This window comes from Pelophylax lessonae, assembly GCF_965119305.1.
Source record: "Pelophylax lessonae genome assembly, chromosome: 12".
NCBI classification, from domain to species: Eukaryota; Metazoa; Chordata; class Amphibia; order Anura; family Ranidae; genus Pelophylax; species Pelophylax lessonae.
The window spans coordinates 206,935,686-206,963,250 of record NC_138779.1 but is presented as its reverse complement, the minus strand read 5'-3'; the positions used below and the strand labels follow the sequence as shown (position 1 = coordinate 206,963,250).

Here is a 27,565-nt window from a genome sequence, read left to right as displayed (position 1 = left end):
CCTCCCTCCTGCCAAGTGCCCCCAGAGCAAACAGCTGGCTGTGGGGGCACCCAAGCAGGCTTGCTCCTGAGCCTCTGCTCTGCATGTCAATTCAGACACAGAGCCATGGCTTGGCCCTGCCTCTTCTCTCTTCTTATTGGTTCGGTGGCTGTGATTGACAGCAGCAGGAGCCAATGACTCCCACTGCTGTCTCAGCCAATGAGGTGGGAGAGTCCCTGGAGAGCCGAGGCCCTTGTGCACATTGCCTGATCATGATAGAGTATTAGGGGGGCTGGGGGAGACGCTGCGCAAAGAAGGTTTTTTACCTTCATGCATAGCCCAGGGTTGTCGGGAAGAGGCCCTTGGGAGGGAGTGGGTGCCCCAAAGCACCCACTCCCCCCCATGTTGATGCATATGGTTCAGGAGGGGGGGTTTGCTCCCCTCCCCCCCTTTCCTGACCTGCCAGGCTGCCCTATTGCACATTGCTGGATCAAGATAGGGTATTAGGGGGGCTGGGGGAGATGCTGCGCAAAGAAGGTTTTTTACCTTCATGCATAGCCCAGGGTTGTCGGGAAGAGGCCCTTGGCCCTTGGGAGGGAGTGGGTGTCCCAAAGCACCCACCCCCCCCCCCCCATGTTGATGCATATGGTTCAGGAGGGGGGGGGGCTCCCCTCCCCCCCTTTCCTGACCTGCCAGGCTGCATGCTCGAATTAGGGTTCGATATAGATTTGGGGGGGGACCCCACGCAGGTTTTTTCTTTATTTTTTCAATAGCTGGGTGCCGGCAATTGTAACTGTGAGTCATTTTAAATGTGATTTGACTTGTTTTATTTATTGTCAGTTTTGCTGTAGCATGTTCTATATATGCCACAGATGCTCCACTTTACAGGCAGACTAAGGGGGTCCCTCAGGCACAAGTGACAAGCTGCTTCTGGTGCCAGGTGACGTAGCAAGTGACAGGCTCAGGGCTTCCACTGATTCTGTTTTATGGTGAGTTTAAATATTTTATTCTATATTACAATGTAATAATAGGAATAATGCTCTTCAATCATCCTTACAGCATATCAACCATGGTGCCGTAATGATTGAAGCGCCAACACCAGCCATTTCCCCGACAAATTGCCTGCAAAAAACTGCAGTGCCCCTCCCAAGACTAGACTCTGGATCCGCCCCTGGTCCAGCGAGGCGATGACTTTAGTGCCAGGGTTATCATATGGCAGAGAGAGATTCAGAAAAAGGCGCCATACATTCAATGGCATAACTACAGGGGTTGCAGGGGTCGCAAATGCAACCTGGCCCCATGCTCCAGGGGGCCTGTGCAGCACCCCTGTACACTGGGATAGGAGGGTGGCGGGGGTAGTATGTAGAGAAATCTCTGTCCTCCTTTTTTCTCCTGTAGCTGCAGGAGGAAAATGGCGGAGATCGGTTCCTCTGTATGCTGCCCCCGCCACTCCTCCTATCCAGTTCACTTGTGTTCTGCTGTCCCTGGGCCTCTGTGTGCTCCCCTGATCCCCCCTACTGTGCTGCCAGCTTCCTCCCTCCCCTCTCCTGCTGGCTGCTGCAGGGGATGTGTCAGAATAGAAAACCAGGAAGGGGTCGGTAAATATGTAATTTACCAGCTCCTTCCTTTTCTGAATGGTCAGAGTCATAGTCAGTGACATTGGAAAAAAATAAAATAAAATGATAAAAAATAATACAATTAAAATACCAAAAAATAAAAACTACTGACACCAATGGGTGAACTTCCAGGATCACAAAGGTCACACTTGTGACCGGGCCCTGGCATTCCACCACCGTGGGGAGGCCCCAAGAGGGCAGGGAGGGGGCCCACTGCAGAACTTGTGAAAAGGTGGGACCGTAATAAAGGGCCCCGCAACGAGAGGAAAGGGCCCCGGGATCAGTGGGAAGAGCCCCAGGCTTTAAGGGAAGAGGTCGGGGGGGGGGGGGCCTTTATGGTTCCTGGCACTGGGGCCCTGAAGGTTCTAGTTACTCCTGTTTGGTCGACATGGATCAATCCCTACAACCACTTCAAACCTAAATCCCAGGCAGATATAAAAGACAGGATTGAATTAATTTTGTATTAAATAGTACGTCATTGTATTATATTTTTATTTGAGTGGTCATTCAACATGGAAAATTGAGGAAATCTAGTGATGGAAAAAAAAAAATACTCCAGGGGACAGCTGTGGTTTGAAGGTAAGTATTACAGCAAACACTTTTTTTTAATCTATCATTTTACAGTTTCTTTTTTTTTTTTACTTTTTTTTTGGCTTTGCTTTAACTACTACAGATATATAGACGTGAAATAGAAATAAATACACATAGTATACATGTATTTGTAGTACTCCCATTGCTTACTAAACTACAGAAATAGGAAGAGAGAGCGGATGGAAAGAGAGATTAACTTGTCACAGTGCTGCTTCTCTTTGACTGTCCAATCACAGACTGGGGGTGGGCCCATGACAGCCTGGGCTCAGATGAATAAGGTTGAACGATGCTGGCTGTCATTTAACATACTAAAATATATACAGTACCTAGTAACACTAAAGGAGCATTGAGGGGGCAGCTGAGGTTGTAAGGTGAGTATAACAGCAAAAGCTGTATTTTTTTAATTTTAGCTTTTAATGGGCCATTTTTTTACTTTTATTTTTGCCTGTGCTTTAGTTGTGCTTTAATAGGTAGAATTATATAAAAGTAAAACAGGATTAAATACAACTTTTTTGCCTGTGCCTGTGGAGTTGTGCTTTAACAGATAGAATTATATAGAAGTAAAACAGTATTAAACACAAATAGTATACATGCTTTGTGTAGTATTCAATAGTAAACTAATAGGAAGAGAGAGCAGATGGCAAGAGAGATTATCTGGTCACTGTGCTGGCTGCTTCTCTTTCACTGTCCAATCACAAACTGGGGGGTGGGCCCATGATAGCCTGGGCTCAGATAAATAAGGATGAACGATGCTGGCCGTCATTCAAAATGAAAAACCGAGGACATCTAGTGGTGGAAAAGAATTACTGTAAGGGACAGCTGTGGTTTGGAGGTGAGTAGAAAAATCAGTTTATTTAGTTCCATCTTTTAATAAGCTATATATATATATATATTTTGTACTTTTCTGTTTGACTGGAGTTCTCTTTTAACCACTTGCCGACCGGTCACGTTGACTGTACTGCGGCAAAGTGGTTAGTTATCGTCCAGCGACGTAGACCTATGTCGCTGGACTCCTCGCCTTGTGGGCGGCGCGCGCGCAGCCGGAGGCTCGCTCCCGCTGTATTCAGTCACAGCGGGAGTCGGGCCAGGGGAGGAGCGTCGGTGATCACCAATTGTCGGGGAATCGAGTGTGGAGACCTCCTAAGTGACAGGCAGGGTCAGATTGCAGGGTTCAGCATAGCTGAACCTGCGATCTTTCCCTGTGTCACTCAGTCACCTCCCCCCACACACGTTAGTAAGCACCAGGCATACATTAACCCCTTGATCACCAATAAAAATTAACCCCTTCCCTGCCAGTGTCATTTTTACAGTAACAGGGCATATGTATAGAGTGCCAAAAGTGTCAAAAATGTCAGTCAAGGGTCCGATCTGTCCGCCGCAATGTCGCAGTCCCGCAAAAAAAATCGCAGATCGCTGCCATTACTCGTTAAAAAAAAAACCACCAAAAATGACAGAAATCTTTCCCGTAGTTAGTAAACGCAATAACTTTTGCGCAAACCAATCAAAATACGCTTATTGCGATTTTTTTTTACCAAAAATATGTAGCAGAAAACAAATTGGCCTAAAATGATAAAAAAAATTTACATTTTTACATTTTTTTGGGGGGGAATTTCATATAAAAAAAATGTGAAAAATATTATTTTTTCAAAATTGATACGTTTTTTTGTTTATAGCGCAAAAAGTAAAAGTTGCAGAGGTGATCAAATACCACCAAAAGAAAGCTCTGTTTGTGGGAAAAAAAGGACGTAAATTTTGTTTGGGTACGGCGTTGCAAGACCGCGCAATTGTCAGTTAAAGTCCCACAGTGCCGAATCGCAAAAAGTGGCCAGGACGTAAGACAGCAAAATCCTCCGGTGGTAAAGTGGTTAATGAATAAAAATATATGGAAGTGAAATAAAGATAAATGCAATATTAGTATACATTATTTTATATAATAGTATATATATATATATATATATATATATATATATATATATATATAATAGTATATTTTGTAGTACTCACGTTTCTTAGTAAACTTGAACATAGAGGACTCGTCTGTTCCCATTTCATTAGTTGCAGCACAGATATATTTTTCTGTTGTTGTATTCTTCACAGATATTATATCCCCGTGTCCATGTAATAATTTCCCACCTTCACCAATCCGGTACCAGGTGTAATTATTTACCGGAGGATTGGCTTGACTTGAACAAATCAGTGTGACATCATCGTCTTCTTGTGTGTTCTTCTTATCATCAACTGAAATGGTGACGTTCCTAGGATGATCTGCGCAGTAATAAATAATATATGGCATGATTTATAAAGTATTCTATAAATAAAATAGTATAAGATTAATTGCTGAAATAACATTTGTACAACATGTTTGATGGCTGGTGGGAGGGGTCGGCGGCTTCCTGAAAACATCACAGCACCCCGCCCCAGTACTTCTCCAAAAACCCCTAAGAACCTGGTGCAAGCAGTCAGCTGCCTCTTGGGAGGAGTTATGCGTATATCAAAATGCCTTGATGGATGGATGTCAGCCTTTAAGATTGGGTAGACTGCATTTGCATGCATACCAACCTAGGTAATGCCCACATGCAATGCTGAGTCCCCATGACTGCTAATAATTAAAACCATGGAATGAAAGGGGTAGGCCAGAGACAGTCTGGGGAGGAAAGGGCTAACTTTTGTTTGGCGTCCTCCAGCCAGTAAAAACGAGGCTTGCTCTATCTGACTTGCTGCAGCTTCTAATGCACATTGTGAGAAGCTCACAGTGTGCAGTGAAATCAGAGTACGCAAGTTCAGCCCAGGAGAGAATCTGGTACAGCTGTGTAAGACTAAAGGGAAGACTGGAATAAACATGTTAGGTACTTACAGGGGTGTTATGTAAAAATAAAATTCACTTTTTTTTTCTTCATTGTAGATAATGTGAACCATGATAAATTCCTATATTACTGTGCTTTGTAAAAGAATGTGTAGTGAGTCAGTAAGTTGCCCAAGGGTACCTCTGCCCACTCCCAGGTATTTATGATTCTGCCCTCTCTTGGTGAACCATAAATACCAGGGGAGGGCTCGGGGTCTCATTCTCTTCCACATGGGAATTAGTGATTGACCGATCTTGTTTTTTTATTGCCGATACCAATACCAATATTTTGGTGTCGCATATCGGTGTCGGCTGATATTGGTCGATATTTTCGTACATTCAGTTTTTTTTTTTTTTTACAGGTACTCTTGTGTAGGGATCTGGGGGTCTAAAATACCCCAAACCCCTCCTCTGCCATTAAAAGCATTCAAAACGCCAAGTTTGGCTGTTTTGAATGCTGTAAATGTTTTTGAATTTGGTGCCGAATACCCGGAAGTGATGTCATGACATCACTTCCAGGTTTTTACACGGAGACCCGATCAGAGCCGAAGGCGGCTTTCATCGGGTCTTCTATTTGGCGGCCGTGCAGGATGGTTGCCCGGGTCTCCCATCCCACCGAGACCGCGGAAGGCGGCGGGAGGGGGGGACGTCCCTTCCCGCTCCTTGTAATGACAGCCGAGCGGCTTCTCAGCCACATCGGTTGTCATTACAAGACAGCCGACCGTCGGCTATGGACGCCGGTACCGGGGTGATGCCTCTAGCTGCAGGCATCACTCTGGTACAGCACTTTCCGAAATATCGGCAATATCGGTAACCTCCGGGGCCGATTCCGATATATCGGGGAAAGTGAAGATTAGCCCTCGATATATCGGCTTTGCCGATATTTGGTCGATCTCTAATGGGAATACAGAGGTAGGACTGCTGCACTGTGTAGACCTGCTGGAGCATGTGACCCCCCTAGTGGCATTTTGGGATTCACCGAGAAAGGATTCTACAAATAATGGACGTATGCTAAATAGACTGAAGGGCTTATTTAGAAGGTATGACATGGGCAGCCTTAGTTAGCTCGTGTTAGGACTGTGTAAGAAGAACTGTGAGAGAAGGTGCTGTATTAACCACTTAACCCCCGGAAGATTTTACCCCCTTCCTGACCAGGGGGTTTTTTGCGATTTTTTATTGCGTGACTTTAACGGACAATTGCGCGGTCGTGCGACGCTGTACCTAAACGAATTTCATGTCCTTTTTTTCCCACAAACAGAGCTTTCTTTTGGTGGTATTTGATCACCTGTGCGATTTTTTGATCATGCGCTATAAACAAAAAAAGAGCGTAAATTTTGCAAAAATAACAATATTTTTCACTTTTTTTATATGAAATTCCCCCCCCAAAAAAAGTAAAAATCAAAATTTTTTAACATTTTCGGCCAATTTGTTTTATGCTACATATGTTTGGTAAAAAAAAATCGCAAAAAGCGTATTTTGATTGGTTTGCGCAAAAGTTATCGCGTTTACTAACAAAGGGAAAGATTTTTGTCATTTTTGGTGTTTTTTTTTTTAACGAGTAATGGCGGCGATCTGCGATTTTTTTTGCGGTACTGCGACATTGCGGCGGACAGATCGGACCCTTGACTGACATTTTGACACTTTTGGGGGTACCAGTGACATTACTGCAGTAATCAGTGCTATATATATGCACTGTTACTGCAAAAATGACACTGGCAGGGAAGGGGTTAACTATATTGGACAGGGGGGGGTTAAGTGTGTCCTAGGGGCGTGCTTCTAACTGTGCAGGGACAGGTCTCCTAGTGTAAAAACAGAGATCAACGGTTCTACATAGCAGAACCGTCTGATCTGCATGTTTACACAGGGAGAATGACAGGCGGCTTGTTTACATAAGCCGCCCGCCTTTCTCCCTCTCTACCGACGATCGTAGTGTGACCGGCGGACATCGGGTCCGCCGGTCACACTCCCGCACTCCTCCGTGAACGAGCCGAGGCGGGCACGCGCCTCAGCGGGCGTGCGCTCGCCCGCTATTGGCTCTAAAGCGGATGACAGGCGAGTGACGTAGATCTACGTCACTCTGCCTGGCCGGGGCTGACTGCCGCAGTAAATATACTGTGCGCAGTCGGCAAGCGGTTAAAGTATAACTAAAGACAATTTTTTTTTTTTTTTAGTTTTGGATAATTTCAAGAGGGTCATTAGACACCCTTTCAGGTTTTATTGCTGTCTGTGCCCCCGATAGGGAGATTCACCCTCTTTATGTGTCCTGTTTACCATTACCATTAAAAGTGAAAGTAAAGCAAAATCTCACATTTTGGATTGACCCCAGAAAGTAAGAGAGGGGAAATCTTCCAATAAGAACACCAGTTCTGGTGACTTGGGGGAGCCCAAGGAATTCTCCTAACTTGCAGAGATTTCCTCTCACTTCCTGTTTGGCTATGGGACAGGAAGTGAAGGGAAATCTCTGCACTGGGACACAGATGGTGAAACAAAATCTGACAGGGGTTATAACCCTCCCTTACTCTATCCAACATTAAAAAAAAAAGGTTTTGCTATAGTTGTCGAGGTTGAAAAAAGACACCAGTCCACCCAGTTCAACCTATGATGTGTGAATGTATGTGTTTAAATTAATAGTACATTGTATACCCCGGTATGTTGTGGTCATTAAGGTGCCCATCTGGTAGTTTATTTAAACTATCGATGCTCCTTGCTGATACCACTGCTTGTGGAAGAGAATTCCACATCCTTACCACTCTGACAGTAAAGAACCCTTTACACAGTTTAAGGTTAAACCGCTTCTCTTCCAATTTTAGTGAATGGCCGCATGTCTTTTTAACTTCCCTTTCACTTAAATGTTTTTTCCCTATGCTAGGGTCACCAGTACAATATTTGTACATTGATATCATATCTCCCCTCAATCGTCTCTTCTCCAGAGAGAATAAGTTCAATGCTTGCAGTCTTTCCTCATAGCTGAGATACTCCAGTCCCTTTATTAGCTTTGTTGCCCTTCTCTGGACTCTCTCCAGTTCTAGCACATCCCTCCGGAGCACTGGTTCCCAGAACTGGACAGCATACTCCAGATGAGGCCGGACCAGAGTCTTGTAGAGTGGGAGAATAATCTCCTTATCTATGGAGTGAATCCCCTTTTTAATGCATGCCAATATTCTGTTGGCTTTGCTTGCAGCAGCTTGGCATTGCATGCCATTGCTGAGCCTGACATCTAGTAGGACCCCCAGGTCCTTCTCCATCCTAGATTCCCTCAGAGGTTCTCCCCTCAGTGAGTAACTTGCGTTCGTATTTCTGGCACTCAAATGCATTACCTTACATTTTTCAACATTAAACCTCATTTGCTGTGTAGTTGCCCACCCCATTATTTTGTTTAGGTCTACTTTAACTTGTACTGGCATAGAAGCTTCAGTAAAGTTCTGGTAACCATTAATTGCCTGGTCTGAAGTCTTTTCAAAGGAATGCATGGAGGTACATGGCATATCTAAAGAACTGGTTTTGTAACAAACAAGGGGATGAAGAGGAGGAGAAAAAGTGCCACCATTGAAGGATTAACCATACAGAGGAGCTGGCAGGAAGTCATGTCTAACATGCTATGGGTAACCAGGACTGGTGGGAATGCAACAACAGCCAACAAGTGTGAGAATGGTACCGGCATGGGTGACGGTGTCCTCTGGTTAGCAATGGGGTTGGTGTACTGACTCCCTCCCTAACTGTCGGTGCCCATAGAGTATCCAGGACCGAACCAGTGGCACAGAGAACCTATGGACCTAGCTGGAGGTATGGGAGAGTTAAAGAGTTAACGTGGTCTACAAGCAGAGGTCCATGCATTGTGCATGATAGGACTGCCACATCGTCACTGGGAGTGAGGGGATAATTAAAGTTGAGCTGGTGGAGCGGGACACAGGCTCTGTGGTGTCCTCCTCAAATTGCTGCATTCAGCAAGAGAAGGTGTACAGTGTCACGGGAAGAGTGTCTCACAGTAAGGAGCCAAAAGTTTAATGTGTATCTGTGCAAGGTGAATGGCTGACTTCTAAGTACAGAGTGCCCGCCTCAATGCTGATTAATGCATGACCTACGGCCCATCTAGTCCCAGGCATTGGTGACGGTGAGCGCATTCACAGTAGAGTCCTCATCTACAGGGTGAGTAGGTACTGCCCACACACAAATGTAAATTTAGTTTTACTTACATTTAATATTAAGTGTCATTTGTGTAACAGATGTTTGATTATTAGGAAAAGTAGCTGCACATTGTAGAACTGTTTTGTCATCTGTATAGGAAGCAGTGTAGGTCATTATGGACTCCATCTTCCACTTTCCTAGAAAATTAAAACGTTCATGATTCTCCAGTATGGGGTGACCAGTGATGGTCCATGTAAGAGTTGGGGGATGGGAGGGACAGGAGTGATTTACAGCACAAGAAATGATCACCGTCTTCTTGTCTTCCAGATTTTCAGTTCCTGATATTGATGGTTCTGGTGGTCTGTCTGAAATCAGAAATAGAAACATTTTATCTGAGAAATAAATCACTGAGATTACCTTTTATAGGTTCCTTCTACCAAATTCTATGTCACCCCCATGTCCTGCTATCACATAGAGGCTGGTGGAAGGGAGCGCAGAGTGCAGAAGGGGAATAATAAACCCACACAGCCAGGATTTCCTAATTTTATGACAGGTTCATTTTAACAATACATGAGATCCCTTTCTTCTATCCTTACACTGTCACTTTAAGAATGGCTTTGTGAACGGGAATCCTAAATTCATCTTTTACATTTACTGTCTGTAGAATACTATTAAATATTTACCTTTCACATACACTAAAACATCGTTTGTTTTTAGTGTATAGGAATTGATATCAATATTTATTCCTGGATAATATGTTTCTGATTTTTCCACATTGATGATCTTTATGGAGCAATCATTTTCTGTATTCCCAGTAAGAAATGTCCGTCCTTTATATTCATCGGCCACATCACTCGGGGTTTTATTGTTGAAGATTTTGGCTTGATTTTGTTTTAAGTACCAGAAGAAATTAAAATCTTTAGCATCTTCAGGATGGGTGAATGTGCAGGGGATTTCCACACAGGAACCTTTTAAAGCATCGATCAAGTATGGGATTGTAAACTTCCAGTCCTTACATGATCCGTCTTGAGAGCAGCCTGAGAGAATAAAAAATGTTGAGAAAATGTTGAAAATTGATGTGCTGGAACTGGAGAGATTTCAGAGAAGAGCAACAAAGATAATAAAGGGAATGGAGGACATCGACTATGAGGAATGACTACAAGCCCTGAACGTATTCTCTCTGGAGAAGAGATGATTGATATGATATCAATGTACAAATATTGTACTGGTGACCCTAGCATAAGGAAACAAACTTTTCATTGAAAGGCAATATAAAAAGACACGCGTCCATTCACTAAAATTAGTAGAGAAGCGGTTTAACCTTAAACTGTGTAAAGGGTTCTTTACCATCAGAGCAGTAAGGATGTGGAATTCTCCTCCACAAGCAGTGGTATCAGTAGGGAGCATCAATAGCTTAACAAAATGATTACATGGGCACCTTAACGACCACAACATTTAGGGGTATACAATGTACTTTTGACATAGCATACACACACACACACTCATCATTGGTTTAACTGGATGGACTGGTATCTTTTTTCAACCTCGCTAACTATGTTACTATATATACAGTATCTCACAAAAGTGAGTACACCCCTCACATTTTGGTAAATATTTTATTATATCTTTTCATGTGACAACACGGAAGAAATTACACTTTGCTACAATGTAAAGTAGTGAGTGTACAGCTTGTATAACAGTGTAAATTTGCTGTCCCCTCAAAATAGCTCAACAAATAGCCATTAATGTCTAAACCGCTGGCAACAAAAGTCAGTACACCCCTAAGTGAAAATGTCTAAATTAGGCCCAAAGTGTCAATAGTTCGTGTGGCCACCAATATTTTCCAGCGCTGCCTTAACCCTCTTGGGCATGGAGTTCACCAGAGCTTCACAGGTTGCCCCTGAAGTCCTCTTCCCCTCCTCCATGATGACATCACTGAGCTGGTGGATGTTAGAGACCTTGCGCTCCTCCACCTTCCATTTGAGGATGCCCCACAGATACTCAATAGGGTTTAGCTCTGGAGACATGCTTGGGCAGTCCATTACCTTTACGCTCAGTTAAAGATATAATAAAATATTTACAAAAATGTGAGGGAGATACTGTATATATATATATATATATATATATATATATATATATATCCCAGTAAAACGTATCCAATTCATCTACTGTAAGTGGTAGAAGTGAGCAAACTTCCAATCTCAATCTACTACAAATGGCCTGATTATAAATGGAAGGCCATGGGGATATTAGAATCTGATAATGCTGGTAATACCGCTCATTGTATAAAAGAAGAATTTGTCATTGTATAATGAACTTTTGGGGTGCTGAAGGAACATGTAGTCAAAAATTATAATAAAAGAGATTTACCCAATCTTTTTTATTGATATACAGTTAAAAATTTACTGTACAAATTTCCACACATATGTCTAATTTTTAACTGTAAATAAATAAAAATTATTGGTTAAATCCCTTTTAATATAACTTTTGACTACATGTTCCTTCAGCACCATGAAAGTCTACCATACAATAACAAATACTTATCTGTAATAATGCAGGATGTTGGTGCTATTGTATAAGTCCAATGCAATCCCTTCATTTTCATTGGATAAAGGGTTCCTGCGCATGATGTCCTGTATTTCTAAAATAAAAATATATGTAGAAGGAGGTAAATAGAACATTAATGAAGAAAAACTGAATCAATTGGGGAAACTGATTTAGGGGATAAGCCCCATAGCTCCCAACTGTCCTCCAATTCCCGTACTTATTTAAAAATGAAATTCAACCACAGAACTGTCAGAGAACCTAGAATTCAATTTTTAAAAGATAAATAATAAAAACAGAAAATCCTGCTCTAAAATTGGTTCATAAATATCCCAATATGATCAAAACAGCTGCACTCACTGTTACCCACACAAAAATAATATACAGTATAAGTCCCGGTTCACACTACCGCGACTAGTCAGGCGACTGGTCAGCCTGACATGTCACGGTCCATTCTGTGCTACGGGTACCGTTCTAATAGGAGCAACTAAAGTCGCTCCGACTTAGAAAATAGTTCCTGTACTACTTCGGGGCGACCTCGGAGCGACTTGCATTAACCTTAATTATGTGAAGTCCGTGCAAGTCGCGCCGAAGTCGCGGTGCACACGACTGCACAGGTCGCCCCCGAAGTCGTGCCGCGGTAGTGTGAATGCACACTAACACAAAAACACCTAGAAAGATTTTACACTGCGATGAAAATTATCAATACAAACAATATTGACTTGAAGGGTCAACAATCCAGATCCCAATTCAAACATTGGAATCATATGTGGATATAAAGTTCAGGTAACTATGTCACCAAATTCTTTGAATAAAAGAAGAAAGAAAGAAGTGCATCCAGAGAAAGGACAGTGTCTCAAAATCGTGAGATAAAATTCCTCTTCACAGTCACTACCGTGCACCAGCTGGTCACAAAAAAACATTTGCCTTCAGTTATACTTTAACTATTTTTTTTTAAATCTTTACCTGTGACTTTGACTTGGACCCACTGTTTGTCATTAATGATGTAGGAATTTATCTCTTTACTTATTCCCGGATAAAACCATTCTGTCTCAGTCACATCCTTTATTCTCAGTGTACAGCTGTTTGTTCCGTTAGCAACAAGAGTTGTACGTCCTCTGTACTCTTCCATAACCTGAGAGGGGTCTTTACTATTGAAGATTTGGGGGTATCCTGAAAATTTATACTTATACCAAATCAGATTGACCTCACTGTGGCTTATCGGAGCAGTGAATGTGCAGGGAATGGTCACATCAGAATTCTTCAGTGCTTTAATGGAGTTTGGAAATGAAAACTTCCATTGACTTTTGAGAACATCGGATGACTCCACTATGAAAAACAAAAACAGAGATAATTCTGTGTAAAATATATCATAGATAATAGAGGATAAATAATGGAAGGTGACTATAGTCATGGTACATATAAGGTACATGGGGCTTTTATTTATTTTATTATTTATTTTATTTATTTTTTTCATAAAAGAGGATCATCTTGGGGAATTGGAAAAAAAAGGGAAGTGCACTTGTTTAATATGCAAAATTGAAAAAATCAGCGCAACTGATAAGAATAAATAAAATGTAAGTCAGCAGCTATACCAAAACTTTCTCACTCGCACTTGTTTAATAGCCATATTGTAAACAGATAATTAAAAGTATTAAGGATTAGTTTGTTATCACTCTACTCTATGTCTGGAGGCTCCATATCATCCATGACTAATTTATTTATTTATTTTTTTAATGTCCTGAAAAACTGCCCTAACAATAGTACATATTAAATTTAATATTATTAATTGTCCTTGGTTTTCACCAAAAGAAGAGTGGACCATTGAAATAATGTTAACATTTGGAATGATAGATTTATATAGGCATCTGTAAAAGGTGGACTTTAAGGGCACATTCATCAGACAAATACTAAACACAAAAGTTAAAAAAAAACACATTTTATTAATTACATGATGAAAACAATACAATTAAAATAGAAAAGGATTGACCCAACCACATCGGATTCAGCCTAATCGTAGAAAAAAGGCACACATAACAAAATGTAAAGTACAAGTCACATATGCAATGACGGAATCAAAACCACACCCAAATTACATAGATGAAAAGGTTACGTCTGTATCAAGGGTTGACATTCGCAGTATGCTTCATCAAGACCTTGTAAATACACAGATATAAGTACTCTTAATGTAAACAAAATCAATATTAATAAATCATAATAACACCAAAGTGTATTTACAACTATTACATATATTATCATACAAATAGAGTATGCTTACCGGTGGACGACCTTTTTCAAAAGACTCAAAGAATTGCCTAGCTTGGGGAACCATAGGACCAGGGGGCAAGTCAAAGCAAAAAAAGCCTACCTTTGTTTTGCTTTGATGGGGCGCAGCAAGTTAAATTATTCTGTTTACAATTGTGAGCTGTTATTCCAATGGCTGCAATTCTATTACTCAGGAGGCTCTAGTAAGATCACTGATTTTGCCAGAATATGGGGCATTCTGCCCATTGGCCATTTTAATTATCCAGGACTATCGCTCTTGGTAAACTTTGAGAGAGGATACATCCACCTGACAGTGATATAGGGTGAATATTATTTATTTATTTATATGTCCTTTATACCATTACTTGGTATAATAGTAGTGCTTTGTTTAGATGGGATTTATTCCTATATTTTTTCACTATACACATTGTATTTAACCACTTGCCGACTGCTCACTGGAGCACTACTGCGGCAAAGTGGCTCGATAACGTCTGACGACGTAGTACTAAGTCGGCAGACATTCCCCTTTCTCGCTCCCGCTGCTCTTCCCCGATCATCGGGGAATCGAGTGTGGAGATCCACCCGCTTGTGTAAACAAAGCGGGTGGATCTCCTAAGTGACAGGCAGGGTCAGATTGCAGGGTTCAGCATAGCTGAACATGCGATCTGTCCCTGTGTCACTCAGTCACCTCCCCCCACACACGTCAGTAAGCACCAGGCATACATTAACCCCTCCCTCTCCAATAAAATTAACCCCTTCCCTGCCAGTGTCATTTTTACAGTAACAGTGCATATATATAGCACTGATTACAGCAGTAATGTCACTGGTACCCCCAAAAGTGTCAAAAATGTCAGTCAAGGGTCCGATCTGTCCGTCACAATGTCGCAGTACCGCAAAAAAAATCGCAGATCGCCGCCATTACTCGTTAAAAAAAAAAACACCAAAAATGACAGAAATCTTTTCCTTAGTAAACGCAATAACTTTTGCGCAAACCAATCAAAATACGCTTATTGTGATTTTTTTTTACCAAACACAGGTAGCAGAAAACAAATTGGCCAAAAAATATTTTGGGGGGGAATTTCATATAAAAAAATGTGAAAAATATTGTTATTTTTTCAAAATTTACGCTCTTTTTTGCTTATAGCGAAAAAAGTAAAAATCGCACAGGTGATCAAATACCACCAAAAGAAAGCTCTGTTTGTGGGAAAAAAAGGACATACATTTTGTTTGGGTACGGCATCGCACGACCGCGCAATCATCAGTTAAAGTCACACAGTGCCGAATCGCAAAAAGTGGCCTGGACTTAAGACAGCAAAATCCTCCGGTGGTAAAGTGGTTAAACATATTCATTTTCACTTATGTAGATTTTGACTTGCCCCCTGGTCCTATAGTTCCCCTGTGTCCGTCCCAAGCTAGGCAATTGTTTGAGTGTTTTGAAAAAGGTCGTCCACCGGTAAGCATACTCTATTTGTATGATAATATATGTAATAGTTGTAAATACACTTTGGTGTTATTATGATTTATTAATATTGATTTTGTTTACTTTAAGAATACTTGTATCTGTGTATCTACAAAGTCTTGATGAAGCATACTGCGAAAAGCGTTGACCTTTGATACAGACTAGCCTTTTCATCTATGTAATTTGGGTGTGGTTTTGATTCCGTCATTGCATATGTGACTTGTACTTTACATTTGGTTATGTGTGCCTTTTTTTCTACGATTAGGCTGAATCCGATGTGGTTGGGTCAATCCTTTTCTATTTTAATTGTATTGTTTTTATCATGTAATTAATAAAATGTGTTTTTTTTAAACTTTTGTGTTTAGTATCTGTCTCATGAATGTGCCCTTAAAATCCACCTTTTACAGATGCCTATATACATCTGTCATTCCAATTTTTGCAATTTAGGATTATGGCACGCTCTTGATAGCTCCCATTTCTCTATTGAAATAATGTTTCGGCGCTGAGTAAAGACAAGTGGGTTAATGCACTATAGGTAAATAGTCTGTTCATTTTGCAAGTGAGCTTTCCTCAAGGCTTAGTTTATGATATAAAGCTCTGTTGATTTCCTTCATCCGATCAATCTTTGCAAGTTAATTTTCACCCTATTCACTAAGCTCTGGAGAAAATCTCCTTGCAATGTGAACTGACAATTTGCATTTAGTAAATCATCTCCATTAGCAGTCTCCTTATTAGGCCAAGCAAAGCTGTTACTTCAACTCCATGAACATGGTCTCAGTCAATGGCTAGGTGGTACAACACTTTGGCTCGAGTAATTTGCTTTAGGGAAAATGTGGCTGACAGGACACTGCTATGTCCAAATACAAAGAGAAATTCATAAGAGTTTCCTAAAGACAAACCTGCTTCAAGAAGTGACTTAGCCACAATAAATAAAAATAAATAATTAGAATGGTAGCTAAACTATTGATAAAAAATATTAGTAATGCAATATTATTTTATACAGTTCTGTTCAAAATAATAGCAGTCCAACATCACTACAACATCACTAACCAGATCAGTCACTGTTTTTGGTATAAATTATATTTTTACATGGCAAATAATTTACTAATAGGTGTAGTAGTAGAGTAATAGAAAACCAACAGGCCCAAAAGTCATGACATGAATGCTGCTGATTCTGTGTAATTGAACCATTAATTCAAAGGGGCGTGTTCAAATAAAAACAGTGTGGAATTGAATTAACAATATCATTCAGTCTATGAAATAACAGGTGTCACAGAGGTGGCCCTTATTTAAGGCAGCAAATGTTGTACACACTGGATATAGTGCTTTTTTCTCTGAAAACCTGAGTAAAATAGGTCGTTCCAGGCATTGTTCAGAGAAACCGCGCACTTTGATTAAAAAGTTGATTGGAGAGGGGAAAACATATAAAGAAGTGTAGAAACTGATCGGCTGCTCAGCTAAAATGATCTCAAATGCTTTACAATGGCAACCAAAACCAGAAAGACGTGGAAGAAACGGAAAACCACCTTTCAAATGGATGGAAGAATAACAAAAATGGCAAAGACTCAGCCAATGATCAGCTCCAGGGTGATCAAAGAAGGTTTAAAGTTACCTGTGAGAACTTTAACAAATAGAAGATGTCTATGTGAAGCCAAGCTATCAGCAAGAAGCCCCTGCAAAGTACCATAGTTGAAAAAACGATGTGCGGAAGAGGTTACAATTTGCCAAAGAACACATTGACTGGCCTAAAGAGAAATGGCACAACATTTTGTAGACTGATGAAAGCAAGATTGTTCTTTTTGGGTCTAGGGACCTCAGACAGTTTGTCAGATGACTCCCAAACACTGAAGTCAAGCCACAGTACACTGTGAAGACAGTGAAGCATGGTGGTGCAAGCATCATGATATAGGGATGTTTCTCATACTATGGTGTTGGGCCTATTTATCCGATACCAAGGATTATGGATCCGTTTAAACACATAAAACTACTTGAAGAGGTCATGTTGCCTTATCCTGAAGAGGAAATGCCCTTGAAATGGGTGTTTTCAACAAGACAATGACCCCAAATACACCAGTAAGCAAGCAGCATCTTCGTTCCAGACCAACAAGATTAACGTTATGGGGTGGCCAGCCCAATCCCTGGGCTCTAATCTCATAGAAAGCTTGTGGGGTGACATCAAAGATGCTGTTTATGAGATAAAACCAAGAAATGCAGAGGAATTGTGGAATATAGTGCAATCATCCTGGGCTGGATTACCTGTTCATAGGTGCCAGAAGTTGGTGGACTCCATGCAACACAGATGTGAAGCAGTTCTCAGAAACAGTGCTTATACAACTAAATATTAGATTAGTGATTCACAGGAAAGTGAAATCTTCAAGCATTGTTCAGTTTATACAGTAATAGTTTGAGTTTGTAAAGAAAAATGTAGACACTGCTATTTTTTTTTGGAAAAGCCTAATAGCTGGATTTTTGACTTACCGTAAAATCCTTTTCTCTGAAGTTCATTGACAGACGCAGCTCAATATTCTTCTTAACTATGGGGTTATGCTGCCCCCTAAAAGAGTAGGACACTAGACAGGAAAAATCTTTACCACGCCTATGGGGCAGGTATACACCCACTCACTCTGCTATAGGCATTCAGTTTTGTTGCAAGCAGTGTCAGAAAAAAATAACCCCAACCCAACTCATATATAGAGGGGCAGGCGCTGTGTCTGTCAATGAACTTCAGAGAAAAGGATTTTACGGTAATTGAAAATACCAGTTTTCTCTATCGTTCATTGACAGATGCAGCTCCATATTCTTCTTCACCATTAGGATGTCCGAAAGCAGTATTAATATGAGGGGTGGGAAAACAACGCAGAAAAGAACATAATTCCCAAAGGTGCAAAACCTTGTGGCCAAAAGAAGCATCTGAAGATGCCAACACATCTACCTTGTAGAAATTTGGGAATGTGTGCACAGACATCCAAGTTGCCGCCTTGCAAACTTGTATCACTGATGCCTGATGGCGAAAAGTCCAAGAGGCACTCAGCGCCCATGTAGAATGCGCCTTCACAGGGAAAGGTGGAACCTGACCCTTAATTGAATAAGCTTGTACCACCGTCTGCCTGATCCATCTGGATATGGTCACAGGAGGTGCAACCAATCCTTTCCAAGGTCTGTCCGTGAGGACAAAAGTGAGTCTGATTTTCCGAAGGGCTCAGTAGTCACCAGGTAACCCCCTAACCACATCCAAGGAATGCAAAGAAAATTCTTTAGGATACTTGGGTTTAGGACATAATGAAGGCAACACAAAGTCTTCATTTAAATGGAATCCACCTAAGGAAGAAATTACTAATTAGGTTGAAATACCAACTTGCATCTGTGGACCACCAGATAAGGTGAGCGGCAGGAAAGCGCTGCCAATTCTGACACTCTGCATGCAGAGGTAATAGCCACTAAAAAGGTTACCTTCTTTGACAATGTAAGCAGAGGAATCTCCCGAATGTTTTCAAAAGGAGATTTCTGAAGAACTAACAGTATCAGGTTTAGATCCCACGGAGATAACGGGGACGGTATCGGGGGAGTCATGTGGCGAACACCCTGAATAAAAGCACAAATCAAAGAATACAAGCATTGAAAAAAACACCGCTAGAGCCGACACCTGGCCTTTGATACTACCCAAGGCCAACTGCTGCTCTACCCCTCTGTGGAGGAAAGTCAATATCCGAGCCACTTAAAATAAGCGCGGATGCACCTTAATGGATTAACACCATGCAATGTACAATTTCCATGTATGAGGATAAATCTTCAGAGAGGTAGATTTTCTGTCCTTCAACAGTGTGGGAATCACAGAGTCAGAAAGACCCCTATCCTTCAATATCTGGCTTTCAACAGCCACGCCGTTAAGGCCAGCGACTGTACTGTAAAGCAGGATGGAAGATCGGCCCTTGAGACAGCAGATCCTCCGTGAGAAAAAGTCTCCAAGGAGTATCAGCGACCAATATTACCAGATCAGCGTACCAAGAGCAGCGAGGCCAGTCTGTAGCCACCAGAATTACTGGAGTCTGTATTCTGCGCAGAATCCCCAGCAGAAATTTTAGTGGGGGAAATGCATAGATCAGCTGATACTGTCCCCAAAGAGCCACTAGTATGTCTGTGGTGCCAGCCAGAGGATCCTGAGAACAAGCTACAAACCTCTGTACCTTCCTGTTGAGCCGAGAGGCCCATGATTACATGATTTGTACAGCATATATAGCTTGTGCAGTGCAAGTAGTGTAAGACAAGACAGATACAATAGAATTCAAGATAAGAGTGTTGAGAGAGCCCTGCTAGTGAGTAATTACCATTTAAAAGTAAAGAGCAAGTGGTACAAAAGTAATAAATGTATGCGTTAAACTAATGGAGAATGTTAAAGTTCAGTTGTTGGGTGGAGGGGAGATAGGCTTCTCTGAAGACATGAGTTTTCAGGGATTGTCTAAATATGGACAGAGCAGGAGAATAGGGAACAGGATGGGGTAAGGAGTTGCAGAGAATGGGAGAGGCTCTTGAGAAGTTCTGGAAGTGGTCATGGAAGGAGGTTTCTTATTAATACATTCTACTTGTACAGAGAAGGTTTTCTACACCATGAGATGGATGGAATGAGTTATCTTACTAACTCTCACTTTGTTGACATTCTTTATCATTAATGTATTTCAAATAATGGAATATTGTTTTAACAACATTACCTGTGACTTTGACCAGGACACTCTTGCTGTTATTAAGGCTGTAGGAATTGATGTCTTTACTTATTCCTGGATAAAACATTTCTGTCTCTCTCACATTCTTTATTCTCAGTGTGCAGCTGTTTGTTCCATCAGAAACAAGATTTGTACGTCCTCTGTACTCTTCTATAACTTTAGAGGAGTTCTTACTATTGAAAATCCGGGTTCTTCCTGAAACATCGTACTTATACCAAATCAGATTGACCTCACTGTGGTTGATAGGAGCAGTGAAGGTACAGGGAATGGTCACATCAGAATTCTTCATTGCTATAATGGAATCTGGAAATGAGAAGGACCATCCTTTGCTGTCCTCATCTGATGACACCGCTATGAAAAACAAAAACAGAGATAATTCCATATCAGTGTAAAACGTATCATACATAATATAGGCAAGGAATTTAAGCCAAGCCTAATAACAATGCCTACAGGTCATGTTTTTTTTTTTCCTTCACGAAACAGGTTAATCCTGGGAAAGTGGCGGTGTACTTGTTTTATATCCATGTTGTAACAAGATTATTAAAAAGATTTTTTGGTTGCCACTGCCATTGTCTGGAGATGCCATACCATCCTGTACTAACTTTTTTGATTTAACCAACTCAATACCGGGCACTTTCACCCCCTTCCTGCTCAGGCCAATTTTCAAGTTTTAGCACTGTCACACTTTGAATGACAATTGCACGGTCATGCAGCATCTAAAATAAAATAAAAAGAAAAAATACCCACAAATAGAGCTTTCTATTGGTGGTATTTGATACCCACTGTTTTATTATTTTTTTTGCTAAACAAATAAAAAAAGAATGAAAATTTAAAAAAAAGAAAGTAAATAAGTAAGTTTTCTTCTTCACTGACAGGCACTGATGAGGCGGCACTAATATGCAGCACTGATAGATGGCAATGAAAGGTTGCATTGATATGCAGCACTGATGAGCAATGATAGGCAATGATAGGCAGCACTAATGGGCTCTGAGAGGTGGCACTGATGGACACTGATTTAGGGCACTGATGGGCAAAAGATAGGTGGCACTAATGGGCACTGAGAAGTGGCACTGAGAGGTGGCACTGATGGGCACTGAAAGGTGGCACTGATAGGTGGCAATGACGGGCACTGATAGGCGGCACTGATGCATGGCACTGATGGGCAGCACTGATGAGGAGGCACTGACAGGCATTACTGATGGGCATTGATTGGCATTCCTTATGGGCACTAATTGGCACCCCAGGTGTGCATGGATTGGCATTCCAGATGGGCACAAATTGGCATTCCAGATGGGCACAAATTGGCATTCCAGGTGTTCACTGTTTGTAATCCCAGGTGGGCACAAATTGGCATTCCAGGTGGGCACTTCTGGGTATCTTGCTGGCCACTGAGGATGGGGCTGCACTGGTAATAAATGCACTGATTATCAGCGCAGACCCCTTTGTCAGTGCGAATAGAGGAAAGCCAATAACCATCAGTTTTTGGTAACGCTGTGATTGGACACAGCTGATGACATGATAAAGAACCAACGTCATAGGCTCTTTACCAAGACTGAAGATGCAGTGTGTCAGAGTGTCACCACGCACTAATGATTGCAGCGCTGCATGCCCCCGGGAGCACGCACGAGCAGCTTATCCTGCTGGACGTCATATGAAACCCAGTCAGGATAATGGAACCACCGCCCGGCCTTCTTTCTGCTATAGGCCTACTTAAAGTAGTTGCATTCTATGCATTAAGATAAAAAAACCTTCTGTGTGTAGCAGCCTCTCCAGCACCCCCTAATACTCACCTGAGTCCCATCTCTATCCAGCAATGTCCACAAGTCAACCTTCTGTGTGTAGCAGCCTCCCCAGCAACCCCTAAAACTCACCTGAACCCAATCTCTGTCCAGCAATTTCCACGAGTCCCTCAGCCGTCTTGGACTCTCCCTCATGATTGACTGAGACACAGCAGCGGCGCCTTTGGCTCCTGCGGCTGTCAATCAAAGTCAGTCAGCCAATTGGAAGGGGGGGGGCAGGGCCGAACGTCAGCTCCGTGTCTGAATGGACAGACAGAGCTGCTTGCTTTGAGGCACTCAATAGGAGGGAGGGGCCAGGAGCTGCAAAGAGGGACCCAAGAAGAGAAGGATCCAGGCTGCTCTGGGAAAATCCACTGCTACAGAGCAGGTAAGTATAACATGTTTGTTTGTTTTTTTTTTTTTTTTTTTTTTTTTAAACGAGACTTTACAATAATTTTAAGACCCCGTTCACACTGGGGCGACCCGACTTGCCGGGGCGACCTGTGAAGTCGCGGTGCGCAGCTCGCACCGCGACCTCGGAGCGGCCGGCACGGACTTCATAACATTGAAGTCTATGCAGGTCGCTCCAGGTCGCCCCAAAGAAGCTCCGGACCCTTTTTCTAAGTCGGAGCGACTTGTGTCGCTCCTATTAGAACGGGTCCTGTGCTGCTCTATGGCAGGCGACCCACGGTGACTTGTCAGGCGACCAGGTCGCCTGACAGGTCGCCCCAGTTTGAATGGGGTCTTAGACAGAAAATGTCAATCTTGGTTTATTATATTTATGTTATTTTATTTTCCTTGGTATATATACTGAAAAAAACATTTACTACTATGAGCAAAGTTATATCTTTTGAGCAAATAAGATGTCTTCTCATCCATGCTTCCACCATGATTATAATTTTTTTCTTTGGTTATTAACGCCTGATTCACACCTATACAGGTTGCATGTGATGCACATTCGTTTTCAAACCATTGAAGTCTATGGAACCAAAAACACAACCTGCTGGTCCCTGGCCCTTTCCATAAAATGCACCGATGTGAACGTGACCCATAGGAAACCATTTCATATGGACTGTAGAGTGTTTCTGCAAAACTAAAAATTGGTGTGAACCAGGCCTTTGTTTTGAGTCATCATAATATACCAATGCATAAGGTCTTTGACTGTTTGCCAGAAGCTCAGAAAACCAATTAAGTGCCAACATGGCTAGTTATTGTCCAATTAACATTACAAACTCTAGTCTTATAATGTTTTCTTTATTTATGTTGTTTATAATTTTTTTTATTACTATTTTGTTTTTACATTTTGCTGTTCAATGTGAAAATTCAATAAAAATTTGAAAATAAAAAATAAATAATAGCCATAAAATATGCTGGAAATGGATTAGAAACCCTTCATTCTATTATATTTATTTTACCTTGAAGAAGAAATATGAAAATGTATCCTAACAAGTAACAGGATGCCGGTTTCATCATTCAAAGTTCTGTTCCTCTTTCTTTTCTTGTGTTCTCTTATATTTACATCTCTACAGAAAGAGAAAAGCGTAATTAGTCACTAGTTGATTACAATAAATGGGGAATGTCCTTCCAGATTGGCAAAACTCTTCAAAAAGTAGAATGTAGTTGTAAGTTATTTACTGACTTCATCATGTCTGCCTGTGTTGCGGTTGGAGAGTTCCCATAATTTCCTTTTTGACTGGAAGTGAGGGGAAATCTCTGTAAATGAGTCACAGACAGCAGCAAAAATCTGATAGGAGGTCCAACCCTTCCTCACTCTATCCTAACCTACAAATAAAAGTTTTGGCTGGACATCCCCTTTAACTGACCCAGGTGCAGCAATCTATACTGTAATCCATCCAACCATCCTTTACATTTTTAGAGGATCTTTTTTTTTTTATTTAGCACATTAAAAAAAATAATCAGCCAGCACAGAACCACTAAGGCTACGTTCACATGTGGGCGCAGTGGATCACAGGCAGAATCACCGCAATTCTGCCCATGATCCGGAAATCATTGCAAATCGCGGGATGCCTGTGCATTGCCCGAGATTTGCAATGGCACCCCAAACGCTGTGCGATGTTGCCGCGATTTCCACCTGCCGAATCGCGGTAACATCGCGCAAACAAAATCGCGGGCCGCATTACGCACAAAAAAGGTGCAAGAGCTTCTTAGGGGCGTCATGCGTCCCGCGATTTTGTTTGCGCGATGTTACCGCGATTTGGCAGGCGTAAATCGCAGCAACATCGCACAGTGTTTGGGGTGCTATTGCAAATCATGGGCAACGCACAGGCGTCCCGCGATTTGCAATGATTTCCGGATCGCGGGCAGAATCACCGTGATTCTGCCCGCGATCCACTACGCCCACATGTGAACGTAGCCTTACAGCTATATTGTCAACAATATTATCAAGTTCACCAATCAAATGCATGTACAGTGCCTTGCAAAAGCATTCACACCCCTTTGAAATTTTACACATTTTTCCATGTTACAACCAAAAACATAAAAGTATTTTATTGTGATTTTATGTAATAGACCAACACAAAGTGGCACATAATTGTGAAGTGGAATGCCACTTTGTGTTGGTCTATCACATAAAATCCAAATAAAATACATTTATGTTTTTGGTTGTAACATGGGAAAGTGTGGAAAATTTCAAGGGGTATGAATACTTTTTCAAGGCACTGTATGTAAAGGTAGTCTTGATCCTAAACATATCATCCGTAATACATCCATGCTTTCATTCTTTTCTCCTCCCTTTCTATAGCCATAAATACTTAGTAAAGTATTTGTTCTTATTTTTGCATTGGCCATCAAAGGTACCTGTGGTAGGTCAGACCATGTTTGTAAATCTGTCCTCTCTTCTATGGCTACATTAACTGTACCAGTTAAAAATAATTATTCTACTGGTTTCTGCTTTGTGGTTGCACAAGGAGGTGCAGAAAGCAATAATAGTCCACTATTTATAGACACGCAACCCAAAATTTCATTAAAAACAAATGTTTTGTGCTATTGCTTCCACCACGCCTAATATTCTTTCTGCTAATGCTTGGTGAATGAAGAAGATGCTATCGTTTTTTTGCTGGAGTTTTTGGAAACTTTACTTTAGCTTCACACCTTATACCATGAAAAGATATGTTCAAGACAATGTGTAGCTTATCCAAGCCACTTCTTCAGTACTTCAAATGAACTGAAGAAGTGGCTTGTGGAAGCTTCTTAAGGTCTTCAACAAGTCCAGCTGAATGTGACTAATTTCTACTAGATATACCTTGACCTGGATAAATGAGAACCTTCACAGATATACACCCTAAATGTATGTTTTTATGGTATAATATAGTGTAAAGCTAGAGTACGGGGAAAAAAAACAATAGCACTTTCTACATTCACCTAGCATTAATAGAAAGAATATTAAATAAAATAATAAACTGGTACTCACAGAGATCCAGCAGTCAAACTCGGAGAAGGAAGAGAATATGAAAATGTTAGAGAAGGAACTTCACTGTTATAAGAAATAACTACTGTGTGCCATTGCGGTCAGTCTGTAACTTCCTCAGGAAAACAACTTCTCATTTCAACATTCTGAACTACACAAATGGCCAAAAATTCCAAGCTATTGATCAGCTCTTTGAAATCCTGTTCACTATCAACCTCGAAAGCTTTGTCAGGGGGAAAAGGCTCAGAATGAATGGATGCCATGGATGTTGGGTGCTTTAAATCTTCAACAATTCCCAAATCTAACTGGGCTGCTTGCTCTGTCCAATAATAGTCTGGTAATAACAGTAAGTTCAGGAAGAGACGGAAGGCTCAAATCCCTAATGTTCAACTTTTTCACCTGTATTTTTGTGGATTCACCAGTTAGTTTTACCCTTTCATGGTACTTCATTTTGCGTTGTACTTCTCACATGATGCTGGTGATTGGCCTTTAACCTCCCTGGCGGTATGATTGTTTCCGATTTTAGGTGCTGATAGCGATACAATTATTTTGCATGTAATTCTTAAGAATGAGCAGCCCAAACCAACTATTTACATATGATTGTATTTACTGTGCGTTCTTCTTTATAACATAAATATATAATAAAGTATAATAAAGTTTAAAACACAAAATCATAAATTATAATATAATAAAAAACTATAAATAAGTTAAAGTATGTATGTATATATATATATATATATATATATATATATATATACTTAAAAAGTACAGTAAAACTGCAGGAAAGGGCACTGGGGGGCAAACTAATGTGAATTTATTTTATTTTGCAATGTATCAGTGTGTTTGGTGTGTTTTACATTTGAATTTGCCGCCGGTTCCACCCCCCTACGAACGTCACGTTGCAGGAGACAGAAGCCGGGCACACAGAGGACCGGGAGGAAGATCCGCCGCCACACACCACCGGATACATCGCTGGATCCCGGTGACAAGGTAAGTAACCCCTCTACCAGGATCCAGCGATCTTCCTAGCGGTACCCCGAGTGTGGATCGGGGTTAGCGCTTTTGGCACTGAAATTTAACCCCGAGCCACACTCGGGAATACCGCTAGGAAGGTTAAGGGATAGTAGTGACTTAAATGGTCTCATGTGCTCAATATGTTATCACCACTATTTGCTGAAATAAATAATAGCGTAACTTTATCATGCTTTAATGTAAACTTTGGTACTTTGTTTATATCCATGCTTCCTGGCTCAATGTAAGGTAAAAAAGCTGAAACTCATCTACCTGCTTAGCAAAGATGTTGGCTTCTGATATTATTGATCTTCAGCATCCTATACCTTAGGGGTCTTCAAACTATGGCCCTCCATTTGTTCAGGAGCTACAATTCCCATCATGCCTAGTCATGTCTGTGAATGTCAGAGTTTTACAATGCCTCATGGGATGTGTAGTTCCACAACAGCCGGAGGGCCGTAGTTTGAGGATCCCTGCTATAGGGAATATACTTTTTTACATTCATTCTCCTTACTTATGTAATGAATGTAAAAATAAAAAAACAATTCCATACTCATTTTTTTTTAACCGCATCCTGCCTGGCCAATAGCAAAATGGCAGCCAGGCGGTGGTTTAATTGTTGTAACTGGATGTCATATGATGTCTTTCACAATATGCCACTCGTGCGTGTCCCTGGGGGGGGGGGGGGTGGTTGGAGCGTGGCGATCAGTGGTGTGATGTGTCGCAGCCTCTTTTCCATGTGATAAGCTGTGTCCAATCACAGCTGATAACACTGTAAATAGGAAGCGCCGGTTATTGGCATTCCTCTATTCACGCGTTAGTAGAGGAGAGCCGTTAAGCGGCTCCCCTGATGGGGGGGTGGGGGGGTTGGGGGGGTCTGTGCTAATAATCAGTGCAATGATTATCAGTGCAGCCCCATCAGCGATGCTTGGCAATGCCCACCAGTGATGCCGCCAGTGCTTTCTCATCAGTGCTGTCTATCAGTGCCCATCAGTGCTGCTTATCAGTGCCACCTATCAGTGCCCATCAGTGCTTCGTATCAGTGCCACCTATCAGTGCCCATCAGTGCGGCATATTAGTGCCACCTATCAGTGCCCTTCAGTGCTGCATATCAGTGCCACCTATCAGTGCCCATCGGTGCTGCTTATCAGTGCAACCTATCTGTGACCATCAGTGCTGCATATTAGTGCCCCCTCATCAGTGTCCATCA

At 41.6% G+C, this 27,565-nt stretch overlaps 1 protein-coding gene across 1 annotated transcript in view; it reads right to left on the bottom strand.

Annotated features, from left to right (window-relative positions):
* Positions 1 to 25,399, bottom strand: part of LOC309569006 (sialic acid-binding Ig-like lectin 12) — a gene marked incomplete at its 3' end in the record, with an annotated part of 44,883 nt that extends 19,484 nt beyond the window's left edge. The window contains exons 1-7 of the mRNA XM_082274767.1: positions 25,348 to 25,399; positions 23,333 to 23,440; positions 20,128 to 20,490; positions 12,664 to 13,026; positions 9,837 to 10,190; positions 9,222 to 9,518; positions 4,191 to 4,451 (exon numbers count right to left, since the gene is read on the bottom strand). Coding sequence (XP_082130893.1) covers positions 4,191 to 4,451; positions 9,222 to 9,518; positions 9,837 to 10,190; positions 12,664 to 13,026; positions 20,128 to 20,490; positions 23,333 to 23,390 — 1,696 coding nt within the window. The 5' untranslated portion in view covers positions 23,391 to 23,440; positions 25,348 to 25,399. The remainder of the gene's footprint in view (positions 1 to 4,190; positions 4,452 to 9,221; positions 9,519 to 9,836; positions 10,191 to 12,663; positions 13,027 to 20,127; positions 20,491 to 23,332; positions 23,441 to 25,347) is intronic.
* Between the last annotated feature and the right edge of the window lie 2,166 nt (positions 25,400 to 27,565).